We start from the raw sequence: 12,247 nt of genomic DNA, 5'->3' as shown, positions 1-12,247 counted from the left end.
AACAGCCTCGGTGACAGAGCGAGACCCTGCCTTAAAAAGAAAAAAAAAAAGCACCTGGAGACCTCGACTGCGCTCAGCCCTGTCGCAGGCTCTGGGTACTGACGGCAGCAGCACTCTTCCCAGCAGCGGCATCCCAGGGCCCAGCCTGGCCACCCCCTTCATGCCTCACGGTCACCCATGGGGGCCAAGCCTGCTCACTGGACAGATGACAACACAGGGCTGCCGGCTGGACCGTCTGGGCCTCGGGCCTGGCCCAGGCACTCACGCCCCTCTCGCGCCCGCCCATCCCGCAGGCAGGAGGCGGCACTTACAGAGTGCTCATCGTGCTCCAGGCTCTGGGCCAGGACAGGGCTGAAGGACACGGGGGACAGGGCTCCTGGCTTCTTCCGCACCGCCCGGATCTGCAGGAGGGCCCGGAAAGCTGCGGCAGAAGGAGGGCTCGGATCAGGCCCGGGCGACACACCCAGCCCCGAGGGGACCCTCGAAGCCCCAGGGATCAACACCCCCCACACACCACAGGGGTCCCAGGGCAACCCCGCTTCCACATCAGAACAAACACAGTTTTTTCTTTTTTTTTTTCAGTTTTAAAAGGCGGTTTAATAGGCAAGAAAAAAGGGGGAAGAAAGAAAGAAGCTCGCCTGTACAGGGAGGGGGGCTCCAAAGACGAGAGACAGAATCTCCGCAAACACAGTATTAATGAAATGGCCCCGGACAGGAGACACGGCGAGGCCACGCAGTGCTGCCCAAGGCGGGGCTCCAGAGGGTGTTTCCAAGAGGCTGGTGCCAAGACCCCCAAGGCGTCACACCCCTGAAGCTCCAGGCTGCACCCGAGACAGGATGTGACTGCAAATCAGCAGTCCTGGCTGAGCCCAGAGGAGCTCTTGGCTGCTGGACAGGATGGCAGGCGGGGACATCACACTGGGGAAGCCAAGGTGGAGATGTCATGCTAGGGAAACTAAGGCAAGGACATCATGCTGAGGAAGCTGAGGTGGGGAGTCACGCTGGGGAAACTGAGGCAAGAACATCACACTGGGGAAGCCGAGGGGCACACACAGCAGCCACTGGGAGCAGGGAAGATAAACCAGGACCTAGGATGCCCCGTCATCCCACAGTGCCAGTCCTGCTCACACAAGGGCCCCACAGGCTGCTGCAGAATGTTCCTGAGACACCTTTAGTGATGTATGCAGGCCAGGAAACCGAACCACCAAACCACCAAACCAAACTAGCCACTTCCAGCAAACCAAAACGGGAGAGCATCTGCAATCAGCCCAGGGACAGGACCTCAGGCCGCCTCTGTGTTCATTTCTACTGAGAACAGCAGGCCCTGTCCTCGGCCGCCTGTGAGGGGCACCTCTACTGCCACCTCCTTGAGGCTCAAAGCCACACGGGGGCTCTGAACTCGAGTCTGACGGCCCCGACCCACAGACTCCACACACCTGAAGATTCCAGAGTTGCACTCGGCTCAGGGCACCCTCCCTGGAAAGCAGCCCTGCTGTATCTCCAGCCACACAGCATCCCTGAGGCTCAGTCCTCAACACTGCCTGCCTCCTAGGCACAGAGAACCTTCCCAGACAGCCCACCCCTGGCCCCACTTCCTGGTCCCCGCCCCCACAACTCTGTGGCTTTCAGACAGCACAGGCTGACAGACCACAGAGGCCTGGGCCAGCCCTCCCTGCTACAGGATCTGCCACAGGCTGGGCGGCCAGCCTCTCCCTCCAGGCCCCAGCAGCCTCCTCACTTCCTCCTGGGATCTGGACACCTCTCGTGACCCCATGGCCTGACTGCACAGAACAGCGTCCTCGCACAGCTCCACGCCTGGCTCGGAGGTCTGCTGGTCTACTAAGTGCGCATGTCCTGCAGCTGAGTAGGCAAATCCCCCCCACGCCCCGGTCCAGCTGCCAGGACCCACGCCAGGGATCCCAGGAACCAGGGCAAGGGCCTGCCAGTGGGATGCGCATTTTAACCTGGTGGTTTTTTCATCCTGAGAACATTCAGGTTCCCTCTACTGGAAGACACTCAGAACGGGGCCCTATGCAACGGCTTTTCACTGAGGAAATGTCTGGAGTGCTCTAGAAAACGCAATTTAATTCACTGGACAATTTTCTACCCAGTATACTTTCTGTTTTCACCTCACACTATATAATATATATATATATATATATATTTATACTTATATTTTGGAAACAGGGTCTTCCCTTCTCTCTCAGGCTGGGGTGCAGTGGTGGCACAATCACAGCTCACTGCAGCCTCAACCTCCCAGGCTCAATTGATCCTCCTGCCTCAGCCTTCCAAGTCACTGGGACTATAGCCAACACATCTGGCTAATTTTAAACTTTCTGTAGAGATGTGGTTTCACCATGTTGCCCAGGCTGGTCTCGAACTCTTGGGCTCAAGCAATCCTCCTGCGTAGGCCTCCCAAAGTGCTGGGATTATAGGTGTGATCCGCAACCAACTTTACGCTAGAAATTTATCAAAATATTTTCTATTTTACCTTTAAAATAAAGATCTGAGCTTGGCATGGTAGCTCATGCCCATAATTCCAACACTTTAGGAGGCAGGAGGACCACTTAAGCCCTAGAGTTTGAGACCAGCCTGGGCGACATAACAAGACCCTGTCTCTACAAAAAAAAAAATTTAGAAACAAGGCCGGGACCTGTGGCTCTGCCTGTAATCCCAGCACTGTGGGAGGCCAAGGCAGGCAGATTACTTGAGGTCAGGAGCTTGAGATCAGCCTGGGCAACATGGTAAAACCTCGTCTCTACTAAAAATACACAAAATAGCTGGGCATGCTGACACATGCCTGTAATCCCAGCCACTCAGGAGGCTGAGTCACAAGAATCATTTGAACCTGGGAGGCAGAGGTTACAGTAAGCCAAGATCCTGCCACTGTACTCCAGCCTGGGCAACAGAGTAAGACTCTGTCTCTAAATAAATAAATAAATAAAAGTAATTAAAAACAAAAAACTAGGGCCCAGCGCGGTGGCTCACGCCTATAATCCCAGCACTTTGGGAGGCCAAGGCAGGCAGATCACGTGGTCAGGAGTTCAAGACCAGCCTGACCAACATGGTGAAACCCCATCTCTACTAAAAATACAAAAATTAGCTGGGCGTGGTGGTGCAGAGCTGTAATTCCAGCTACTCAGGAGGCTGAGGCAGGAGAATTGCTTGAACCCGGGAGGTGGCAGTTATAGTGAGCCGAGATTGTGCCACTGCACTCCAGCCTGGGTGACAGAGCGAGACTCTATCTCAAAAAAAAAAAAAAAAAAGCCAGGCATTGGGGCTCACGCCTGTAACCCCAGCACTTTGGAGGCTGAGGCGGGCAGATTACTTGAGGCCACGAGTTCAAGACCAGCCTGGCCCACATGGCAAAATCCCATCTCTACTAAAAGTAAAATATTAGCTGGCGGGGGCGGGGGGGGCGGGCGGGTGCCTGCAATCCCACCTACTAGGGAGGTGGAGACAGGAGAATTGCTTGAACTCAGGAGGCAGAGGTTACAGTGAGCCGAGAACTCGCCACTGAACTCTAGCCTGGGTGACAGCATGAAACTATCTCAAACAAAAATTAATAAAAATAAAATAAGAATAAAGATTTCATTCACTGATTAATTTTCGTTCATCTGCCCTGGAGCGCCTCTGTAGCCCTTTGTTCTGCAAGCCTTGCCTGGCTGGAGGCAGACGTGAAGATACGAACGCCCCGTGCTAGCATCCCTGCCAGCTTTCATGGTGACTGACTCTGACAGCCAACACGCCCGAGTTCAGCACAGACCGGATAAATGACGACTCTTTTCTTTCTTAGCCAACAAGGGACCTGTGGCCCCCTAGGCCACAACTACTGTGGTGTGGCCAGTCCCTAACTTCCAGAACCATCCATAGAACAGCCCGCCAGGGCACTCACGCAGCCGGCAGATGGGACAGTTGTTGGCCTGGTAGCGCAGCGTGTCAGCGCAGGAGGTACAGAGGCACAGGTGGCGGCAGGGCAGGATCAGCGTGTCCCGCAGGTCGGACAGGCACACCACACACTCATTGCTGTTGTCACTGTTCTCATCGTCCGAGGGCTGCGGAGACAAGGGCTTGTGGGTCAGCAGCCTCCCAAGGGCCAGAGTAGGGCTCCTGCTTCCTGTCCCCAGCTGTCCCACCCCACTCCACCCTGCCCCAGGGGCAGTCATGACAAAGAGAAGTCCAGAGTGGGGGGGAGGTTGCCCCATAGCAGAACCACCAGGCTCAAATCCAGTGTAAACTCAGCACCTTGGGGGGGGGGCGGCGGGGGCGGGGTCTATGCCCCTCACCCACCCAAATCATGAGAACATGGTCTCTTTCTGCTCTTCAGACCCAAAAAAAAAATGTGGAAGAGATGCACCTAAGAAACATCTTCCTGAGAGTCAGCGTACCCGTATCATTTGGTTTAAAAAAACCAAGTTAGGGCCAGGCGCAGTGGCTCAGGCCTGTAATCCCAGTACTTTGGGAGGCCAAGGCAGGTGGATCACAACGTCAGGAGATGGAGACCATGGTGAAACCCCGTCTCTACTAAAAGTACAAAAAATTAGCTGGGCGTGGTGGCGGGCGCCTGTAGTCCCAGCTACTCAGGAGACTGAGGCAGGAGAATGGCGTGAACCCAGAAGGCAGAGCTTGCATTGAGCTGAGATCGTGCCACTGCACTCCAGCCTGGGTGACAGAGTGAGACTCCGCCTCAAAAAAAAAAAAAAAAAAGTATGTTAGAAATATTTTCATTAGGCTGGGCGCGGTGGTTCAAGCCTGTAATGCCAGCACTTTGGGAGGCCGAGACGGGCGGATCACGAGGTCAGGAGATCGAGACCATCCTGGCTAACATGGTGAAACCCCGTCTCTACTAAAAAATACAAAAAAAAACTAGCCGGGCGAGTTGGCGGGCGCCTGTAGTCCCAGCTACTCGGGAAGCTGAGGCAGGAGAATGGCGTGAACCCAGGAGGCAGAGCTTGCAGTGAGCCAAGATCTGGCCACTGCACTCCAGCCTGGGGGACAGAGCAAGACTCCGTCTCAAAAAAAAAAAAAAAAGAGGCCGGGCGCGGTGGCTCACGCCTGTAATCCCTGCACTTTGGGAGGCCGAGGCGGGCGGATCACGAGGTCAGGAGATCGAGACCATCCTGGCTAACACGGTGAAACCCCGTCTCTACTAAAATACAAAAAATTAGCCGGGCGCGGTGGCGGGCGCCTGTAGTCCCAGCTACTTTGGAGGCTGAGGCAGGAGAATGGCGCGAACCCGGGAGGCGGAGCTTGCAGTGAGCCGAGATGGTGCCACTGCACTCCAGCCTGGGCGACAGAGTGAAGACTCTGCCTCAAAAAAAAAAAAATAAATAAATAAAATAAATATTTTCATTAATGGCAGCTACCAGAAACCACATTAGCAACTGGACCAAGAGAAAGCCAAAAATCTAAACCAGTTACCCACAAACTAGGCCTGTGGCCTGCTTCTGTAAATAAAATCTTATTGGAACATTGCCACACCCACTCATTTTCATACTGTCCCCGCTGCTCCTGTTGTAATGGCCGTGTGGAGTCGATGCAACAGGGACCATATGCCCACGCAGCTGAAAACATTCCCTCTCTGGCCCTTTTCGCAAAGTCAGCCGCCCCTTGTGTGAAACGTGAATGCACTGACTGCCCTCGGCTGAGGCGAGGCCCGGCCAGGCGCTCTGCTCCCGCCACGTGGAGCTGCTCCAGTTTGCTGGGCCCAGATGCCACAATGAAGCGGGCCTGTGAGACTTTCCAAGAGATGTTAAGAGGCAGGAGTTTCACTCATGGCAGTGAGCCTTTAAAAAAAGTTCATCGGCCAGGTGCAGTGGCTCAGGCCTGAGATCCCAGAGCTTTGGGAGGCTGAGGCAGGCAGATCACTTGAGATCAGAAGTTCAAGACCAGCCTGGCCAACATAGTGAAACCCCATCTCTACTAAAAATACACAAATTAAAAATTAGGCCAGGCACGGTGGCTCACACCTGTAATCCCAGCACTTTGGGAGGCCAAGGAGGGTGGATCACAAGGTCAGGAGATCGAGACCATCCTGGCCAACATGGTGAAACCCTGTCTCTACTAAAATACAAAAAAATGAGCCGGGTGAGGTGGCCCACACCTGTGGTCCCAGCGACTCGACTCGGGAGGCTGAGGCAGGGGAATCGCTTGAACCCGGGAGGCAGAGGCCATAATGAGCTGGGATCTCCCTGCTGCATTCCAGCATGGGCAGCAGATAGAGACTCTGACTCAAAAAACAAAAACAGAAACAAAAAGACTAATTTCATCCCCTGCTACGTTCCCTGGCTGCGGTCCACCACGACATATTTGTCAGGCACCACGGCCGGTTCTATGGACATCTAGAAAGGGCATCCCAGGAGCTGCAGGGACACGCTGTCTACGGGGAGCCGGGCGGCAGGGTGCCACACAGCTGAGCCTGGAGGGTGAGACACTGGCCCCCATTCCTGGGCTGCCTTGGGGAACCTGGATGGCAATTTACATAACAAGCCAGTGAATTTGCTGGAGAAAGGACAAAATGTTCCACAAAGTGTTAGCTTTAAAAAAAAAAGTAAGGAAAAATGATGGTGTCTAGTGGTCTAGGACTCCAGAGGAAAGCTTGGAAGGGAACTGGCAAGCGTTGCTGTCCCCCGGCTGCTCCCAGTGTGGGCGAGGGAAACCTCACCCAGGTACACACCTTGGTCTCCTGGTTGTTCTTGTTCTCGATGCCATAGATCTCCTGCAGGAGGTAGCTGACCCGGTCCACCTGGAGAGCAGAGAGGGGCTCGCTGGGCCCTTGCCAACCACCATGTAAGGGCTCCTCCACACCCACCTGGCCTAGCCCTGCCTCCAAGGTTCCAGGCCTCTGTCCCAGGGGCCCGCCCAGCTCAACCCCTGGGGGCCAGGAAAGGCGCAGGGAAAACCTGCTGCCTGCCCCCACCCAACCAGCAGCACCTGGAACAGGGCTGGAGCTGGTGGCTCTCCCCACCACTGGGGACCTGGAGCCAACCCACAGGCCCAACCACCACCGCCTCACCACCCCCAACACCACTCAGTTCCACCGCCACCAGCCTCACAAGGACAGCAGGAGCCGACGCCTAAAGGCACCAGACAGCAGCCTAGGTGCTCACTGCTTTCCAGACCCTCCTTCCACAAGACACGAAAGCCTCTCTGGTTTCAAAGACACCAAAGCAATGTCTCCAAGCTGATTCTGTCCTGCCGCCCACTCGCAACCCAAAAGCCTCATACTGACCACATTGCAAAGCAGTCTGTGCTGATGGGTTTCCCGCGAACCACGGGCCAGGACCACCACTCCAGGGAGCCCAGGGCCTGCTGGCCAGCTCCCTCAACACGAGGCCCTGCCCACCACCAGGGTCTCCTAGTCCCCTGGCACCTGCAGGGACCTCGACCTGCTAGAGTTTGCTCCACCTCTCTTTTGTTTATTTGTGATCTACATTTTAAATAGAGACAGGGTCTCACTACATTGCCCAGGCTGGTCTCAAATCCCCAGGCTCAAGCAATCCTCCCACTTCCACCTCCCATAGTGCTGGGATCATAGGCATGAGCCACCGCACCTGGACAACCTATCATCCAAAAAGCCAACAGATGGCCAGGTGCGGTGGCTCACACCTGTAATCCCAGCACTTTAGGAGGCCAAGGCTGGTGGATCACTTGAGGCCAGGAGTTCGAGACCAGCTTGGCCAACACACCAAAACCTCATCTCTACAAAAAATAGACAAATTAGCCTGGAATGGTGGCGTGTGCCTATAGTCCCAGCTACTCGGGATGCTGAGGCAGAAGAATTGCTTGAACCCAGCAGGTGGAGGTTGCAGTACACTGGGATCATGCCACTGCACTCCAGCCTGGGCAACAGAGTGAGACTCCATCTCAAAAATACAGAACAAGACAAAACAAATTAACTGAGTGTGGTGGCACACACCTGTAGTCCCAGCTACTTGGGAGGCTGAGGCACGAGAATCATTTGAACCTAGGAGGCAGAGATTGAAGTGAGCTGAGATCACACCACTGCATTCCAGCCTGGGCAACAGAGCGAGACTCTGTCTTGTCTCAATAAAATAAAATAAAAATTAAAATTAAATTAAATATAAAAAAAATAAAAAGCTGACAAAAATCATGCCTAAGTGGTGGCTTGAAATAGGTCTTACGTGCCCCAACAGTACACACAGGGTAACTGCTAAGCACAGCCTAGGCCATCTCATTGCAAGATCTAACACTGCTGTTTAGGGAACCCCATCCTCTAAATCCTCAGCGCCTACACGTGAGGCCACCAGGAACAACACTTCCCAATACAGCATCCCAGGATTACTGACCCCAGAGAACAGATGGACTGCTCTACAGCTCCATTTATTCTAGGCTATTTTATCCTTCAAGTATTGATGAAGTCAAGCCAAGTCTCTGTCCAATACTTCCTTGTAAGGAAGAGAAGGAGCTGCAGACTTTGTTTCTGGTCTCTTTCCTTCCTTTTCCATCCATCCATTCATTCGGCAAATATTTACTCAACACTATATTCCAGACACCATGGCCCAAACTGGACAGAACTCAGGGCATGCAAGAGTCCCGGCACATGGTGGGCATGCAATACACATACGCTCACCCAAGACAGGGACCCAATGTCCCACAGCTTAGAGCTCTACAGGGAAGTCAACAGGCTCTTGCACAGCTATCTTTTTTCTTTTTTGACAGACTCTTACTCTGTCACCCAGGCTGGAGTGCAGTGGTATGATCTCGGCTCACTGCAACCTCTACTGAGATTGTACTACTGAGATGTGTTACTACTGAGATGTGTTACTACACCCGGTTAATTTTATTTTTAGTAGAGACAGGGTCTCACCATGTTGGCCAAGCTGGTATCAAACTCCTGGGCTCAAGTGATCTGCCCACCTCGGCCTCCCTAAGTGCTGGGATTACAGACGTTAGTCACTGTGCCCAGCCCCTGCACAGTTATTTCAAAGGCAGCAAGGGTGGCCTAGGAAGAGCAGTGCATGAAGAGTACTGAAGAGTGTGTGTCTATATGTGAGTAGGAGTGAGTGTATGTGTGTCTATACGTGTGTGTCTATGTGTGTCTGTGTGTGTGTGTGTCTGAGTGTATGTGTGTAGGTGTCTGTATATGTGTGTATGAGTGTCTATGTGAGTGTATGTGTGTAGGTGTCTGTATATGTGTGTATGAGTGTCTATGTGAGTGTATGTGTGTCTTTGTATACGTCCGTGATTGTGTGTCTATGTACATGTGTGCGAATGATCGTGAGTGTATGTGTGTGTATGTATGTGTATATGTGTGCGAGGGAATGTGTGTCTATGTATGAGCATGTGTATGAGTATGCATGTGAGTGTGTGAGTGTATGTGTATCAGTGTGTGCCTATGTATGTGTGCGAAGTAAATGTGTCTATGTATTTGTGTGTATATGTCTATGTATGTGTGTGAATATGTATGAGTATGTGTCTATGTATGAGTATGTGACTGTGTATATGTACATGTGTGTCTATGTATGAGTGCGTGATTGTGAGTGTATGAGTGTGTCTATGTACGTGTGTGTGACTGTATGAGTATGTGTGTGTGATTATATGTGTGAGTGTATGTATGTGTGTGTGTATCTGTGTGCGAGTATGAGTGTGAATGTATGTATATGTGTGTCTATGTATGTGTGCATGTGTCTACATGTGAGTGTATGTGCATGTGTCTATGTATATGTGTGCAAGCAAATGTGTCTGAGTATATGTGCATGTGTACATGTGTGTCTATGAGTATGTGTGTCTATGAGTGCGTGAATATATGTGCGTGTGTACGTGTGTGTCTATGTATGTGTGTCTATGTATGACTGTGTCTATGGGTATATGTGTCTACGAGTATGTATGTGATTGTGTATGTATGAGTGTGTCTATGTGTGAGTATATGTGCGTGTGTTCATGTGTCTGTGAGTCCGTGTATCTATGTATGAGTATGTGAGTATATGTGCGTGTGTTCGTGTGTGTCTATGTATTAGTATGTGTGTCTATGTATGAGTATATGTGCGTGTGTTCGTGTGTCTGTGAGTCCGTGTATCTATGTATGAGTATGTGAGTATATGTGGGTGTGTTCGTGTGTGTCTATGTATGAGTATATGTGCGTGTGTTCATGTGTCTGTCAGTCCGTGTATCTATGTATGAGTATGTGAGTATATGTGCGTGTGTTCGTGTGTGTCTATGTATGAGTATGTGTGTCTATGAGTATGTGTGTCTATGTATGAGTATATGTGCGTGTGTTCGTGTGTGAGTCCGTGTATCTATGAGTATGTGAGTATATGTGCGTGTGTTCGTGTGTCTGTGAGTCCGTGTATCTATGTATGAGTATGTGAGTATATGTGCGTGTGTTCATGTGTGTCTATGTATGAGTATGTAAGGGATTGTGCGTGTGTGTCTATGTATGAGCATGTATGGGATTGTGCGTGTGTGTCTATGTATGAGCATGTATGGGATTGTGCGTGTGTGTCTATGTATGAGCATGTATGGGATTGTGCGTGTGTGTCTATGTATGAGCATGTATGGGATTGTGCGTGTGTGTCTATGTATGAGCATGTATGGGATTGTGCGTGTGTGTCTATGTATGAGTATGTATGGGATTGTGCGTGTGTGTCTATGTATGAGTATGTATGGGATTGTGTGTGTGTCTATGTATGAGTATGTATGGGACTGTGTGTGTGTGTCTATGTATGAGTATGTATGGGACTGTGTGTGTGTGTCTATGTATGAGTATGTATGGGATTGTGTGTGTGTCTATGTATGAGTATGTATGGGATTGTGTGTGTGTGTCTGTGTATGAGTATGTATGGGATTGTGTGTGTGTGTCTGTGTATGAGTATGTATGGGATTGTGTGTGTGTCTATGTATGAGTATGTATGGGATTGTGCGTGTGTGTCTATGTATGAGTATGTATGGGATTGTGCGTGTGTGTCTATGTATGAGTATGTATGGGATTGTGTGTGTCTATGTATGAGTATGTATGGGATTGTGTGTGTGTGTCTATGTATGAGTATGTATGGGATTGTGTGTGTCTATGTATGAGTATGTATGGGATTGTGTGTGTGTGTCTATGTATGAGTATGTATGGGATTGTGTGTGTGTGTCTATGTATGAGTATGTATGGGATTGTGTGTGTGTGTCTATGTATGAGTATGTATGGGATTGTGTGTGTGTGTCTATGTATGAGTATGTATGGGATTGTGTGTGTGTATTTCCTCTGAGGACTTACGATTTGCTTCTGCTTTAAAGGCTTCACAGAGAAGCTGCCGTCCATGTGCTGCAGGGGAGAAAGACACAGAGGTTAAGGTGGTCAAGCTGGCGCCTCTGAGCACCCTGTGTGGCCTCCAGGGTCGGCCACCCTGCCCCAGCCAATCCATGTCCGTAGCTGGAAAAAGGAAAAAAAAAAAAAGGATGGGGCCACCTGAAAACTAAAGAGCCAAGATTTCTCAAAACACGGTCCTCAGGCCTGGCTGTGAAACTATCTGAAGCCTCCTGAACATACAGTCCTGGGACCCTGCGCCGACCCACAGAACCCAACTCTCCTCGGTTGGTCTCAAGCACACTCAAGCTGAAGGCCCGTCAGCCAAGTTGATGGACAAGGGCCTCCTGCACACCGAGAAGCAGCGCCTGGCAACGAAAATCAAGACAAACAAAACAGGTTCCTGCTCTCCCAGGGCCCGGCTGAGTTAGAAAGACAGAGCGGGAGCACCCACAGGGGTGCACACGCAGGGAACTGCAGAGCTCTAAAAACGCGGGAACGAAATAGAACAAGCGTGCCCGGTGGTATCCAGGGAAACACACCACCGCTCACAGTTTGACAAGGTTAATTACGGCGACCTCGCAACAGCACTCCCTATCCCTTCTCAGTCAACCATGACCAGCACTCAGAATTTTCCGGTGAGGCTGGCGGGTTCTGACAGAAATTTCCAGAATGCTGGACTCCAAAAATAAAGCAGTTTCCCACTGGGTTCTGTACTCGAAGCACAAAATGGACCGGTTTGCCAGATATGGCCCATCTGCCTCTGCCAGAGGGGGCAGATGTGTCAACAGTCACCATGGCTTCTGACAAGGCCGGGCTGGGGAGAGAAGCTGGGGAGCCCACTGCTAAAAAGGCAGAAGGCTGCCCTCTGCCCGGGGCACTTGCGTCACCACAGTCTGTGGTCCTGGACTCAGGAGAGAACAGACCCAGCCTCGTCACAGGACACACAGACAAGGGTCCTCTACCCAGCTTACAGAACCCCCGACCTTGGGG

General features: G+C 51.7%; 1 protein-coding gene across 7 annotated transcripts in view; it reads right to left on the bottom strand.

Moving 5' to 3' along the window:
• Nucleotides 1-12,247, bottom strand: part of LOC105467925 (mahogunin ring finger 1) — a 65,128-nt gene that overhangs the window by 12,833 nt on the left and 40,048 nt on the right. For all 7 annotated transcript variants that reach the window (XM_071084062.1, XM_071084064.1, XM_071084066.1 and 4 more), the window contains exons 8-11: nucleotides 11,225-11,272; nucleotides 6,677-6,745; nucleotides 3,896-4,055; nucleotides 312-421 (exon numbers count right to left, since the gene is read on the bottom strand). In XM_071084062.1, the coding sequence (XP_070940163.1) occupies nucleotides 312-421; nucleotides 3,896-4,055; nucleotides 6,677-6,745; nucleotides 11,225-11,272 (387 nt within the window). The remainder of the gene's footprint in view (nucleotides 1-311; nucleotides 422-3,895; nucleotides 4,056-6,676; nucleotides 6,746-11,224; nucleotides 11,273-12,247) is intronic.

This window comes from Macaca nemestrina, chromosome 18, assembly GCF_043159975.1.
Source record: "Macaca nemestrina isolate mMacNem1 chromosome 18, mMacNem.hap1, whole genome shotgun sequence".
In the NCBI taxonomy this organism is placed as follows: domain Eukaryota; kingdom Metazoa; phylum Chordata; class Mammalia; order Primates; family Cercopithecidae; genus Macaca; species Macaca nemestrina.
Note: the sequence above shows the minus strand (reverse complement) of the source record. Positions and strands in the feature narration are given on the sequence as shown.